The sequence below is a fragment of the Charadrius vociferus genome, unplaced genomic scaffold (genome assembly GCF_000708025.1).
Source record: "Charadrius vociferus isolate BGI_N301 unplaced genomic scaffold, ASM70802v2 scaffold613, whole genome shotgun sequence".
In the NCBI taxonomy this organism is placed as follows: Eukaryota; Metazoa; Chordata; class Aves; order Charadriiformes; family Charadriidae; genus Charadrius; species Charadrius vociferus.
Genome location: NW_009647757.1, coordinates 310984 through 326184, shown reverse-complemented (window position 1 = coordinate 326184; position 15201 = coordinate 310984). Strand labels below are relative to the sequence as shown.

Genomic DNA, 15201 nt, shown 5'->3' with positions numbered 1-15201 from the left:
GGACAGAGCTAGTGCGGTGCTCTGTGTAGACAGAGCGGCAGACTGGCAGCACCTGGAAGGCTGCAGTCCAGGGCAGCACTGAGCAGCTTAACAGCTGCAAGAGTTGCATGGATCCGGAAAGAAGTTTGGCAGGAACTGTGGCTTCTTTAAGGTACAGAGTGGGGACAGCTAAAGGGATTCTGTAAAACAGCAAACGACCTTGCAGTGACACTGGTGAAACAGCTGGGTAACTGTTGAAACCATCTAGGGCGTCTGTTTTGCATAGATGAAATGCAGATGGCCTATTGACGGGAACTGGGAGTAAGCACATGGCCCGCTCTTTTCCTTGCAAACAGAGAGATTGGGGAGAACTGATTCAGAGCCATCGGGCTGAAGCCCTTCTTCCCTCTCCTCTCCGCTCCCTGTGCCTGTGCTGCCTTACTTGGCCAATTCCCATCTCCTTCCTGTTCTAGCCCTATTAAAGCATCCCTGCATGGATAAGCACTGGGCACAGAGCAGGATCACGGTGCGGGATCCCTGAGCAAGAGGGCAGGATTGTGCAACCTTCCCATAAGATGTCAGCATGCAAACCTCATGCGGGGCCTCGCCGCAGCGTCCTAAAGACCTGCTAACAGCAGATGACCAAGCAGCGACTCTGACAGGGGGCAGGGACAAACCAGGGAAGGCTATGGGAGCTGCCTCCTCCCGGCCCCTTCCCTGGAGACCTGTGATTCAGCTGATCCCACAGGGTGAGCGTTTGTGCTGCTCAGAGCAGGGGCAGCGTCACTTTGGGGAAGAAAGCCACACAGACTCTCGGTTGCTTGTTGCTGCCTCGTGTAGTGGCTGAAATTGCTCTTTCTATGCCTGTTTTCCTGCCTGTGACACGGGGGACTACACTGATCCTCTTGAAAAGCCTGCTGAGATTTGCTGATGGAAAGAGCCATGCCTAAGCACCCGTAAAGCCATCCAGTGTTTTCATTTGGCTGCTGGTATTGTGCAGCCATCGCCACACAATGCAGTTTCCCCATACGAAACCACAGTTTCCTTTCAGCAAAAACTCCCAAAATACATCCCAGTGACGTAACTACTACACTCGGGGTTCTCGTGCCGGTCTGGGTGCTGCAGAGTGCTCTAGGTTCAGAAGCCAGCTTGCAAAGTATGGGAGAATAGCAGCCTAAAGCTTTGGAGATGCTGAGGCTCCTCTTTCGCAGCAAGCCAAGGATCCAGGAGGCAAGTGTCTAGCTGGTAAAATATCTGCTCTGCGTTCAGTACTGTGCTCTGTCTCTTCTGCAGGACATGAGACGTTGGTGACTCGCCTGACCTTAGAGAGCCAGACCTTATCCAGTTTTAATTAACGACTTCTCTTTTTTGGAAAAGGCATTTCTGATGGTAAAACTGCTTTCTAAGAAGTGTCTTTCCTAGGTGCTGCCAGAATTTGGGAGTGTTTGGGGACCAGAGCATGTGTTGAAGCAACAGAAATTAAAACAGCTTCTGGTTAGTTGTTGATGAATAGGAAGCGAAATGCCAAAAGCATAATCTGTTTCTAGCTCTTGCAGGTTTTTTTTTTTTTTTCTTCTTGCATTTAGATGTGACTGTCTCAACCAGCAAAGTGACAAAACGCGAGCAAAAACAAACCTGTCTCTTGGCTTCTGGCTTGTAAAATCCTTCCTCAAAAAAGGGGAAAGTAGGAAAGAGGACTTGTATTTTGAACTTAGTGTTGGGGAAAAAAAAAAAAACAACCCGTATGTTTGTCCCCAGCCCCTGATCTAGGATGACTAAGCCATCTGTGCAGTTCGAAAGCGGCATTGGGAAGTTCAGAAGAAGTTGTCTCCTCCTCTGACTTGAGCGGCGTCCTGGGCTTAGACCTGGCCGGTGGCCGGGTTTGTCCTTTTATTTTCCAGGAGCAGCAAATATAATTTCCCAGTGGTGCAGGAATCTGTGTGAAATGGCTCCCCCGAGGCTGTGGGTGTCAGAAGATGGCTTTGTAGCTCACAGGAGCAGTGTCTTCCGCTGGTAGGGTGGACCTGCAGAGAGACCTGTGCTTGTGGGAAGATAAATCAATCCATCCCCATCCAAGGCAGGGTTTGGTGCCTCCTCGCTGGTCGGAGCTGTGAAGGAGCTGGTTTCCCTGTGGGTGGGTGTGATCCCCGGGGAGGGACCCGCTGAGGTTTTTGTGATCGTTTTTGGGCACTGGGGAAGGGGTTTGTTGTGGCTTTGGTAGATGTGTCAGCCGGCTGCCCCGGGCACCCACTTCCCACAGTGGCAGCGGGACAGCCACCTCCTCCCAGACTTAAAGAGATCTTGGCTGCTCCTGCAGCAAGTGCAGAGCGATGGAAGGGAAAGGGTGACTGCGGGGGACCCCTCCGATCTGATTCAGTCCTTCCGGAGCTGAAAATCAGTTAATTTTTAACTTTAATCTCGCTGTTTTCACATGGCTCCTCCCTTCCCTCAAGGCTCGCTTTTTCTTCTCTCGCCTCTCCATAGCCCCTGTCCTACTTTCAGGTCGCTCTGCCTCACGCTGTGCCCACCCGGGTGACGTCGTTGGCGCCAAAGAGCCCTGCCAGCGCCGCGGGCTCCGTCGTGCTGACAAACTGCTTGAAAAGACACAAGAGAAGTCACAGCTCGAGTCTCTCTTAGATCCCTTCTGTCTGCAGTCACATGAGTTTTTTCTCATCCGCAGCCAAAGACTTGAACCTCTCTGAGGAAATGCTAAAAATCTGATTTGATTGGGGGGGGGGGATTTTTCTATTCAAACTTAGCTCGTTCTCTCAAAAACAGGTGAAAGAGCAGCTAGATGTGATAACAGATCTATGTATGTTCATTAAGATGCAGCAGGCTTGGGCACTGACCTTGCGAAAACTTACTGACCTTGGAAAAACTTCCTTCTTCCCCTAAGTCTGAGTTTTTGGGGTAGAAGGGGCCATATCCTAGCTGAGAAGCAGTTCTTTTCTGAGCTCCCTTTAAATGCTTCTGCATCCTTCCCCATAAGGGTTCACAGAATTGCATCTGGCCCCAGAGGCGGTGTAAACTGACATTTCAAAGGCTGCTCAGGGACCTGTCAGAGCAGCTGGGCTGGCCCTGCCCTGCCCTCGAGGGATGTGGTGAGTTTTGGTATTTGAATATGTTCCTGCTGGCTGCTTTAGAAAGGCTGAGCGTGCCCCTGGAGAGAAGAGAATCCCTCTCTCTGCCACGGGAATGCCAAACTTCCCTGTGGACCCAGGACATCACTACCAGAACAAATGCTTCTGGAGTTTGTCCAGGTGTAGCTGAGAGTAAAATCTGATCTAGATGTTAATCAACCTGCCAGAAATTAATTCTCCCTCCTTGGCGGTGGTGCTCTGATTCTTGGGGAACACGTGTAACCAAATACCGGTACTGTGTCGTTCTCCACCGCCCATCAGAGTTTATCAAAGCCTTTAACAGCAGCTGGCTCCTGCTGCTCTCCTGAAGCCACCAACGCAGCTCAGAATCGCATCCCGAGGAGTGATGTCTGGTGGGCCACCACCACTGACTGCAAACAGCTCACCTGGTCTTGCTAAACAAGTTTGTTGGGAAAACTTTTAGCAGAGTATCACAACCCTCTGTGCTGACACTCATTTATTGTCCCGCAGGCAAAATCAGACATCACTTGGATAGAGAAAGACCTTGTGGACTCAGCAGACAAGGTAAGAGAGCCTGCTGCAATGTGCACTTCAAGGAGACTCAGGCATTTAATTTGCACTTTGTCCCATGGCGGGTCGTCCCACGTATGCGAGGGCATAAGCAGAGCTCATGAGGACCTCTCTGAAAACCAAACCCGTCCTTGCAGCACGCCCCTGCCAGCCCGTCTCAGCTAGGTGGGACTGCTAATACAGAAAACAGCTATTACTCACTTGCTCACATGACATCCTGGACTTGACTTCATCCTCCTCCTCCTTCCTCCCCACACCAAACCCCTTTCCGTGCTGTCATTTACGTCTCCTGTGGCTTTCTGATCTTGTCAGCTTGCTGGGGCGGGCGCTCCAGCCTTTTAGGTGCATGGATGTACAGTGGGGTTTTTTGATTGGTTTTCTGAGGCTCTTCTCCCCACGCTGAGTGCCTGATAACACAACATGCAAAACTGTCATGGTCGGGACAAGATTTATCAGATCTTGCCAGGCCCACACGCGGAGAGCTGGCTGGCTGCAGCACCTGCACGGCTTCGCTGAGCAACGTAAAGCTTCCTTGAAAGCGGTGATGCTCATCTTTGGACTGCACGTTGCAGACATGGTTTCTGCTTCACTGGGACCGTGGCAGAACAAAGGAGGAGTCAGTATGAACCAAAGCTTTTGGGGACTTGTGCTCAGCAGCTGCACGGGGCTGTTCTCTGGCACCTCCTGTTCCCTTGCTTTGGACCTCATTGGCTATTGAGGTTCCCTCTGTGGAGCTGGGACCAGCTCCCTTGCTGGTATTAAGTCATTTGTTTCTTTCATTATCGGTTCTCAAAGAGCACGTTATGGGGGCGGAGGAGGCAGGACAGTCATAAGTAGTCTCTCTGGGTCCGAACCAAGATCCTCTTTTCATACTCTGCACCCTCTGGAGAAATTCAGAAATCAACACTGACACGGGGTTATTTCTAATTGCAAAGGTGCGTGGGTGTCTTTTGACTCATTTCAAGGGGTTTATTTCTTACCTGCACTCTCTGGGCTCTTGCTGCAGAAAATATCTGCCTGTGCTGCCCCAATGGAAAGGTCAAAGGGGAACAGGCTTGGAGGGAGGAGGAGGCAAACCAAGGGATCTAAATACCTCTTCTCTGTCCTGCCAGTAAATCCGAGCAGCAGTGGGTTGAGAAGCTGTCTCATCAGAAATGCCCTTAAAAATACCTTGCATGGAACTTCCCAGGGTGGCTCTTAGCCACTCCAGTGGCCCCAGCAAGGACTCTTGAGCAGCATAAAGCAAACAAATGACCAGATGCGAATCCTAGTGATTTGCGCATGGGATTGATGCACCCTGAATCCCATCATGGGTGACCCCTCATCCCTGGGCCAGGGTGAGAGCAAAGAGATGTGCAGCTTTCCGAGGTGGTGTCAGACTTCTGTGTGGGGTTTCATGAGTATTTCTCTTCCTTTTTAAAAAGTAAGCGGCTTCTCAGAATATTCCCCTGTTATGGAAATAGCCCCAAATATCATAGCCTGACGTGAGATTCATGTGGCGCTAGATGGAAGTCACTTTAACAAGACCATATGTGTTTTCTGTCAGCGTCTTGTCTGAGCCAGGCAACCCAAACGTGAACAAGGAGCTGTGAGTTTGGTTCTGTGTTTTTTTTCTAAAAGCAAAACCAGAAAGAAAAAAAAAAAAAGCCCCAACCACAAGCGCTGTTGCTGGGGAGTGGGACCGTGAACCTGCCTCTGTGCGACCGAGTCGCTTGTCTCCACTGCGCATCTGCCAGCTGGGCTTTAACCACCTGTATCTCCTCCATCCGGCAACCTCAAGCGTGGGGCGTCCCATGCAGCACCGCGGGAGCCTCCCGCATCCCCGGGAGCTGGTTGTGCTTCCGCACAAGTTTGCGGAGGCGGCGGTTATTTGGGCTGCGCGATGGTGATGGGGATGGGAGAATGGAGAGAGACCCTAAACTTCCTCGCATCTGCGCCTTCCTCACGCTCTGGCTGCAGAGGAAACACCGAGCGAAGCCCTGCCGCCTGCAGCTGCCTGCCCCCAGCCAGCTCTCCAGCCCGGTCAGTACTGCCGCTACCTTGCTTTGCCTCACTTGCTGTCCCTGGTTGCTCATCCGGCTGGGCCGATGCTTCGGATGGATATTCGGAGCAGTCTGGTTTGCTTTTCTTTTTCTGCCTTCTGGGATAGTTTGCTTAATGGCGCCAGTGGAAGAAACTTCTCTTGGTGCAAGCAAAGTCTGTTTGTGCTGCAGTTCGGTGGCATGCAGGTGCTTTTGTGCTGGAGACTTGTTCTGGTGTGCTGCTAAACAGGCTGTAGGAGCTGGTCTGCGGAGTCCGAACTGTTGAACTGCAAGTTACTGGATGAGTCTGTGGGAAGGAAACCTCCCTTGTGTCAGCAAGAGCCAAATGGCATCTCAAAGCTTTTCTCAGAAACTATCAACAATGTCTCTGCTGATGCCACTTTTGGTCTAGTTGGCATGTATGTATGTGCGCTGGTGTGGTCTGGCTGGCAGGCTGCGTATGCAAATCTCTGCCTGCCTTGAGATCCAGCATGGGCTGCTGACACCACTCGCAGTTAAACACACTGGGTCCTGCTGTTGGCCAAGGCAAAGAATTCTCACAGCTGTGAAAATACACTGCTCCCGAAGAGCTGTGGTAGGAGGATGGGTCGAGATGCCTTGGAGGTGGATACAGGAGTTCATTTTCAATGTTCCTCTCTGCTTAGGTGTGTGTTGCTACAGGGTGAAACACGCACGGCTGTACAAGCGCTGATGCCCTGTACACCTGGTTTCTAGTGTTTTCGTGAAGATGAGGGGGAGGGAAAGATCCTACAACTTCCACTGGTCCCGTCCCCTGCTCTCTCCCTGCTGTGGGGTCTCTCCCTGGGGAGCTGAACAACGTGGAAGGACTATCAGAAGGAGACCTCTTGGCTGAGTCCCACTCAGGCTGTTGGCCAGAAGTGGGAAGCTGTTCCCAGCCAACAGCTCTCTGCCGTGGACTAAGCCTCCAGACAAAACCAGAAGTGTAAGGTGGCTGCTTTAAGCTGGGAGATCATATGGGACATGAAAACTTGTTGTTACAGGGATTATAAGATCTTTCATGTCTGTGATCACCGAGACCAGCAAAGGCAGGATAACACAAGGGGGGCTCCTGTCCCCCTGCCCTCTCCCCATGCTGTACTGCTGGGTCCGTGGGTGTCTCTGCTAGGTCTTAGTGTCTCAATAATGCAGCATCTTGAGAGAGCACAGCTACCAACATGGAAATAAAGCCACTTCCTAGTCTAGAGAAAAGTCAAGCATGAGAGCGGGAAGGGAAGGGTGCTGGGTGCAGGTAGGCAACCACATCCGCGGGCGCTTGGCAAGGCCACCCTCCCCGAGGAGGTGTGGGGAGTGGGCTGGGGTGCAGAGGAGAGGCAGAGCCTGAAACTCGGTTCCTGTTGTTTTCAAAAGCTGCTTTGATTAGGTGGGTTCCAGACCAAGTACTTGAATAGTTTCAGAAAACAAAGTCTAACTTTTCCCCCCCCAACTCTGCAAGGGGAAAAACAAAATAGTAGTTCCAGCTTTCTGACAGCCTCAGATGGCCACACCTGCCCTAGGGTCAGAGAGCAACTGAGTTTAATGCCCTTTGGAACATAATTGTTGGCCTTCAGGTCCAAATAGCAACCAGACTATGTCTAACACTGGATAATATGGGAGCAAAGTGCTAAGAAGCCTGGACTTGCCCTTAGCAGACGTGCAGCTATGAGGGATTTCTGGCCTGAGTAAGATTCATGTCTGTAGAAGTGGGAAGTTGAGTCTACCCTGCCCTGTGGGCAGGCGGGAGAGGGGCTGGAACAGGTCAAGTTCAGAGGAAACCTAAGGACAGATGTACTGGCTAGGTATGATCGAGAGAAGTAGAGGGAAAGGCACAGCTGGAAGACTAGTAGTATAAAAAGTCTCTTTTTATTTGGGATGCAAATAGAAAGCAGCAACAAGGCGTTTCTGCTGAGCTGAACTCTGGGCTTTATGCACCAGAGGTAAGGACAAGGTTTGCTGGGGAAAGGAGGTGTCTCAGCATCACCTCGGGGTCGGTGGCTGTTCTTGTGTGCTTCGTTGGTGAGTTTATTCTAGACACTGCTGATTAAATCTCTTTTTCTTCTTTATTTCTTTAAAATAAAAGAATGTGTTTTAAACAAAACATGTGCCAGAGACCTTGGCTTCCCCTCAATCTTCTTGAAGGCTTGAGTCTGTTAAAGCATCATCTGTATGTGCTGAAGATGCACTAAGACTTATGTTGCAGAGTTGCTCAGATTGCTGAGCAGATGGGCTCCAACATGTCTGATTTTTGCCAGCCCTGGCCGTGTTTTGACAACAGAGCCGTATTTTTGTGTTGTGGGATTTTTAGTGGCATAAACACTCCTGTTTTTGCCACCAGTGCCTTAAAAAGGAAGGTGGTTTTTGCGCACTCTTCTGAAATGCAGTTCAAAGAAACGCAACGCCTGTGGTGCGAGGAGCGGAGCCTTTGGGGAGAGCGTTGGATATTTAACAGGGCTGCCTGGTGCGAGCCTACTGATCACTTACTTATTCCAGATGTTGAAGCCAGGAGGTACCTGTGATGAGCACCAACTTTTATGGTGTTCTCAGATGTGGTTCCTATCAGTCTGTAGATGCAATCCTTGTTCCTTAATCCGTTAAGGCTCGCTTTCCCTTTTTCAGGAGTATATTCCCAGTCAACCTTGTCCCCTCTTTTTCAGGGCGAAGGTGTTGTGAAAGAAATCAACATCACACACCATGTGAAGGAAGGTTCTGAGAAAGCCGATCCTTCGCAGTTTGAGCTCCTGAAGGTGCTGGGACAGGGCTCTTTCGGCAAGGTGAGTTCACTTCTTCCTATGTGTGACACCAGATAAATGATTTTGATCACAAAAGGGACTGTCCCCAACAAAACCACTTTCCTGCTTCCCACCAGATAACGAGAATCTCACCGATGAGCCCACTTTGCAAATGATTGCTTCTAACTTGAAAGGCAACGGTAGTGATGCCTTCTTCTACAGGCCAGCCTGTATGTCCAGAGCTCCCTGTCATTCTTTTTCAGATGACCAGGAGGAAGGGATCCTGCTTGTGAGTGCAGGTGTTGCACAGGGCAGAGGGACCGCCTGCAGCTCTCTAGATGGCTGCCAGGCTGTCACCTGAATTGAGGACTCGGGCATGTTCCTCTCTTCTCAGAAATGATGCTGTGTGCATCTGGTTTTGGCCCCTGTTTACGGTCCAGTTTCCCTTCTGTGAAGGGGGAAGGAAGTAGCCTGTAACTCTTATCTATTTCAATGTGTAAATAATCCAGGTCTCTTGCAGACCATCTGCTCACACATTAAATCAACTTCATGTCAATCAGTTACCAGCGCTCTAATAGTGGGGGCATGTACAGGACTGTGTGCTGTTGCCTCAACAAATGCAGCAGTGGCTTTGTGCACAGGAAAGGTGGTGTCTTTTGGTGTCTTTTTGAAGCTGCCTAAAACCAGGTAGTCTGGGACATCAGGGAAGGGAAGGAGGTAAAAATCCAGAGAGGATGCAGGACCTGAAGAGTAAGGAGTTGATCTGGCTTTGACAAACCAGGAAGTCACCAGGATGGTGACTTCATGGTCCATTGAGGCATCAGTGTGTCAAGTCCCAGCTCCCAGGCATCAGCCACCGCCCCACGGGAGCTGCAGGAGTGAGCAAGAGCTGTGGAAGATGGGAGGGCCGGAAAGCGCAGTATAAAAGCACAAGTACTGCAATGGCTGGAGGTAGGGGGTGAGAGGAGTCTACACACAGCACTTTCCTGAAAACTTCCTGGGGTTTCTGATGGCAAGCTTGAGGTACAACTTACCAGTCCTGTGGCCAGCTGCTTCTTAGAGTTATTGTGGTGTTTGCCACTTTGGGAGGCATCCAGCTCCTACTGCTAATGTTTAGTGCTTGGCTAATGTGGTGCGCTTCTGCCTCAGGTTTTCTTGGTGAGAAAAATAACACCGCCGGACAACAACCACCTCTATGCCATGAAAGTGCTCAAGAAAGCGACATTGAAAGGTAGGAGGCTCTTACTGTGATGCTCTTATCCTCCGTGTCCTAAAGACTGGGGATACGTCTCAGCAGTCACTGCTGGCCCCAGGGTGGTCTGGGTGAAAGAGGAGTATCTTTATCTCAGCCAAACAACCTCCTTTTCTCTTCATCTATAAAAAACCCTTGTTGCAGTGATGGAGGTGGGAAAAGATCTGGCTCGAGCTGCCTGATACTAAAGGGCTTAAGGCTGGGGACAAGGCTGACCCCGGGGTACTGTGTCTGAGTTGTTCCTCTCTCTTCCCACAGTGCGCGATCGAGTAAGGACAAAGATAGAAAGGGACATCCTGGCTGACGTAAACCATCCCTTTGTGGTGAAACTCCACTACGGTGAGTGTGGAGCTAGTTGGGACACTGGGAGAGGGGCTGCAGCCTCCAACAGACATTTACTGCTTTTAAGTACAACAAAGAAAGATGCTACTCCAGGCACGCCTGCCATGAGCAGGTAGATGAGCACGAGGCATCCAGCAGCAGGATGCTTGGCGGATGCTGAGACCCTCTCCGGGTTCCTAACAGGCTTCTGGAGATACCTGAAGTGGAGAAGAGGCCTGGATCGGTCTGTGTCCCTCAGTGGCTGTGCTGCTCTGGAGCCTTCACAATCCCCTTAACACAAATCCTTTCCTGGAACGGTCTTTAGTCTCGTGCCTGCTCTAGCTGTTGAATGGGGAGCAGAGCATAGATTGGGAGAAGAGGTTTAAACATCAAATCCTTGGGATTAAAACATTAAATCAGGAGAAACTGAGAAAGCAGAGTTAACTAGTCAAGTCAGAGTTTGGCAGGATTAATGCCCTGACCCTGAGGAAGGTGAGGACAGCTTCTTTCCCTGTAAAGCGACCAGTGCCTTTCAGTAGGGCATCACTGGCTGAAAGGGAACTGACCCCTTCATAAAATGAAGATTTTCTGCGGTGCCAGAGCGCTGCTGGTGAGCTCCCATTTCAACATCACAGACAGGCTATCTCATTTACCCCAAATAATTAGCCGTACCTGTGTTTAACCTAGTAACCACGCAGGGCATCTGCACAACTGGAGCCATTGGGATTTAAGTGATTAATGTAACACCACGGAGCCTTCCCTCAGCAGAGGGGTCTGATTCCTGCTCTGGCTTGTGTTTCAGCATTCCAGACGGAGGGGAAGCTGTATCTCATCTTGGATTTCCTCAGAGGAGGTGACCTTTTCACTCGTCTTTCCAAAGAGGTGGGTATGCTCCGGCATCTTGGTGGGTTGCTGAGGCTCTCAGTTCACTGGGCTTAATTGCCTGGAGAAGCGATTGAACCTTGCAGAGTCTTTGAGAGGGGTGGAAACAGCCTCCAACCTGCTGCTAGCCCAGAGCTGGCAACAGGAGGGGATGTCTCAGGAGCCCTGTCCTCTGGCAGAAAAGCAGCAGGATAGGAGGCAGGTTTCACCTCTGCTGAGCATCACGTTAAGAACAAAAGTGGGGGAGAACTGTGTTCTGCTGCAGCGTCGGCTGGTTGTGTCACCTTGCTGGGATGGGAATGGGAGGGGTACCGAGAAGTTGTGCCAGGTGAAGACAACCGGGAACATAACCTGGTGAATCTAAATGAAGAGTTTTTTAAAAATCTGTCTGCTGCTTAGCAACCTGGTTTGTTTTTTTGGTGTTGTGGCTTAATTGATACTTTAGGATGGTGGGTGAAGCCTGGGAAACCTGGGTATGAAAAGGCAGGAGGGAGCAACATGGATGTGAAAGGTCTTACATGGGTGCAGCAGAGATTATTCGGCTGCTGGCGTTGTAACCCCAGCACCTGTCCCCTTCCTCTCCCTTCCTGCAGGTCATGTTCACCGAGGAGGATGTGAAGTTCTACCTAGCAGAGCTGGCTCTGGGGCTCGACCATTTGCACAGCCTGGGAATCATATACAGGGACCTCAAACCGGAGAAGTATGTGCGGCACAGCAGAGACAGGGAACAGAGTCCTTCGGTCCCCAAGCTCGTAGTCAGCGAACGGCACAGCCTTATTCCACAAAGGCAAAGCCGAACGGTGCCCCGAGGCCAGCCAGATGGAAGGCGGCAGTGCCAGTTGACAAGGCTCCTGCTCCTCAGATCAGCAGTTACGGCCAGGAGCGCTGCAGAGGCAGCATGTGTGCACCACATGTCTGAGCAGTAATCCTTGGCTAGTCTCTGGGCTCCAGCTTTAAGCAGTTGAGAGCCTTTGGAGGGAAAAGGCACCAGGCTGGGCCTCTGCAGAGGCACGTACCAGCTGCATGAGTTGGGTATTCTTCCCTGGGGTACGTGGGGGATCAAAGGTGGTGTCACCTGTGTGGGTCATTCGTTCAATGTGAAGTTGAGGGCATAGAGAGAAGGGACCTGCGCTTTGTCCCACTCGTGTCTTGATGATGGAGCTTAAAGCACTGGGGGAGGGGACAGATAACTTTCTCCCCTGGATTCTGGGACCACCTCACATCAGCCTCTGCTGTGTGTGCTTGTTCTCACAAGCAGATTATTGCAGACAGTAACAACTTGGTTTTTTCATTCATCCTGTAGCATCCTCCTGGATGAAGAAGGGCACATCAAACTCACAGGTAAGGAACTCCACAGAGGCCTTGTGCTCCAGCAAGCTTGATTCTTGAAATACAGAGCTTCTCTTAAGCCTCTCTGCTCTGTGTGATTGCTCAGAGCACGTGGGCGCATGCTGACAGGTTTTCTCTTACGTAGATTTTGGCTTGAGTAAGGAGGCTATAGACCACGAGAAGAAAGCCTATTCCTTCTGCGGGACAGTGGAGTATATGGCACCAGAAGTCGTGAATCGCCAGGGCCATTCCCACAGTGCTGACTGGTGGTCGTACGGGGTGTTAATGGTACGTACCCTGCTAGCGGGTTTGGGTTTGAGCTCAGGAGCTGCTCCAGCAGTAGCTCTGAAGCACCCTGACGTGATTCTGCATGTCAGGCAGATGTGCTGACCTGGGGATGTTCTCCAAGCCCCCCAAAGGGCTCTGTCACAGGCTGTTCAGGCATCCAGCATGGATTCTCAGGGAAGGCAGGGCTCCTGAGGCTGTGGTCCCAGTGAGCGTGGGGTTCGCAGCATGGGGTGCACGGGGGTGTCTGTGTCCACCCTAGTGCTGGGATGTCGGTGTCTGTGCAGATCTGGTGCCACCATCTGGCGGTTGCTGAATCTGAGGGCTCCAGTAGGAGCAAGCACTGGCTTGAACATGTTCCCGCCGCAAACCTTGTGAACCAAGCTTTCTCAGAAAACACGATGTCTGCAATCTTTTTTTAGAGCTAGGCTGTTGGTCCCTCACAAGCTTTTCCCCAGCTTTGGCGAGCTCCCGAATGAAGGTGCAGTGGGATCTGTGCAACCCTCAGACTTGCTCAGATGTGACCTCCCCTTCTTCTCTCTCCCTTCCAGTTTGAAATGCTCACTGGCTCGCTGCCCTTCCAGGGGAAGGATCGAAAGGAGACGATGACCCTGATCCTCAAGTAAGAGGATTTTCTCTTTCGTGTATGTATCGGAGAAGAGCTTCTGCTCTTTCTCTGAGCATGTTGCAATTTGGGTGTTCTCGCAACTTAATGGCATTATTTGGCAAGGGGTTTTGTATCAACAGTTAGTTCGAAGGGTGCAGTGTAAATGCCAAAACAGATGATTGTACTTTCGGGGGTGGAGGTGCTGCAGTCAGCTTGTGGGTTGACTTCTTTAAACCTGCAACGGATTGCTTAACTTCCTCTCCAGAGCAAAGCTGGGCATGCCACAGTTCCTGAGCTCTGAAGCACAGAGCCTCCTGCGAGCCCTTTTCAAAAGGAATCCAGCCAACCGATTAGGTAAGACCCTTTTTTTCTTTTTGGTTTCTGAGTACACCTGACACTGTATCAGGGCCTCTCACATCCTCGTGGGTCAGCAGCATGTTCACACTTGTGCTCGGTTAATGGGCTCACTGCATTGCAGCCAGGTTCCTCGTAGTACCTGGCTGTCCTGCACACTTGGTAGTAGCTTTCGCGTTGTCGGTGGTCCTGATTTAATGCAATGCACTCCTCGGGCGCATCTTTCAGGTTCTGGCCCAGATGGGGCAGAAGAGATCAAGCGCCATCCTTTCTACTCCACCATTGACTGGAATGTGAGTATCAGAAATAGAAGAGCAAACTTTTATCCTGCTCAGCCCCAGTACTGCAGTTCTGCTGACTGCGGTAATAGCGCAGCCGTGATGCTCAACCAGCTATGGGAGAGCTACCAATCCAGGTTTCCATCTCCTCCGATAAAACTTCCTGAAACTAAAGTTCTGTTTGTTATGTGAATAACTGTTTCATACCTGAGTTGCCGATGATCTCACCTTGGTTTGAATTTACTCATCTCTCAGCAGTAAGGTGCAGGTTTTAATTGGGGTTTGGCACAACACGGATTGTCTTGCACACAGTGGGAAGGACTCAGGGAAACATTTCTGGCAAGGATATACCTTGTTTCGTACAGAGAAGCAGGGCGATAACTGAAATGGCATTTCCCAATTGCTTCTGACCAACTCCCTACTTTACCACATAATTTTGTTTCATCCCAGTTTTCCCTCACTTGGTAAAGGATTTTGAAGATAAGTCTCTCAGTGCTTTTGAGGTACCCAGCAAGATGCTAGACTGAACCTCCGGCAATGCTAGTAAAGCTTATTTCAAATTTTTCCTTCAAAAAACAATTTAAAAAGGCTTCTTGTGGGAGTGCTAGGATACAAATGTCCTCCTCTGGTATCTCCTCTGGCTGTCCTTGGGGAGATCCATGTCAGTGAAGCCCTAATGGGAGTTAGGAGGAGGTGGAAGAGCCTGGTGAGGTAAATACTTTATGGATACTGCTTTTGTAGTGGGGCCAAGTTACATATAGAACAGGATTTTTTCTTGATTTATTATAAGGTAGAATTTGTAGAATTTCTCTGCAAACTGACTCAAAAGCCACCCCACTGGCCAACAAGTCCTCCTTCAGACTGCTGAGCTGCAGTTAAATGCTAAGCCCCAGAGCTGTTTCTGGTTTCACAAAATCTCTTCTTGGCCTCTCGTTCCTAGCAAGCCTTTGCACCCTTCTGAGTGTGTACGAGAGCGTTGACCTGTCGGAGCCCTTTCAAGCTGTCTTTGTTTTGCAGAAACTGTACCGCAGGGAAATCAAACCGCCCTTCAAGCCTGCAGTAGGCCAGCCAGATGACACCTTTTATTTTGACACAGAATTTACATCGCGTACACCAAAAGGTTTGTACGAATTCACGTGAAGCCAAAGTTTCCTGTGTGAAATGATAGTGTACAGCTTAACAGTGGTTTGCCGGTGCCAGGAGGGGCAAGGTTTGCCTCCTGCGAGTGCTGCCAGCTCCAGATGCTTGCAGCACTGAGGAGGTGGCCCAGCCATAGGTATGTGCGGTGTTAGGGGTAAGCTTGGTGCTGTGTGGTGTGGCTCTTGACTTGAATTACCTAAAGAGGAGCCGTAGCTTCTGGGGAGCAAGGGGAAGGCTTCTGGTTCGGCAGGGTTAGCCCTCTTCAAGTTGTCTCTCATCTCCTCTTGCAGATTCCCCAGGCATCCCCCCTAGCGCGGGGGCCCATCAGCTCTTCC

The 15201-nt window shown here is 50.7% G+C and overlaps 1 protein-coding gene across 1 annotated transcript in view; it reads left to right on the top strand.

Moving 5' to 3' along the window:
• Nucleotides 1–1112: 1112 nt before the first annotated feature.
• The window catches only part of RPS6KA1 (ribosomal protein S6 kinase, 90kDa, polypeptide 1), an 18409-nt gene continuing 4320 nt past the window's right edge, over nt 1113–15201 (top strand). The window contains 14 exon segments of the mRNA XM_009882185.1: nt 1113–1209; nt 3591–3644; nt 8344–8460; nt 9568–9649; nt 9929–10009; nt 10794–10873; nt 11467–11573; nt 12177–12214; nt 12348–12490; nt 13039–13109; nt 13360–13448; nt 13677–13741; nt 14744–14846; nt 15157–15201. The exon segment at nt 15157–15201 is cut by the window's right edge and continues 5 nt beyond it. Coding sequence (XP_009880487.1) covers nt 1168–1209; nt 3591–3644; nt 8344–8460; nt 9568–9649; nt 9929–10009; nt 10794–10873; nt 11467–11573; nt 12177–12214; nt 12348–12490; nt 13039–13109; nt 13360–13448; nt 13677–13741; nt 14744–14846; nt 15157–15201 — 1117 coding nt within the window. The 5' untranslated portion in view covers nt 1113–1167.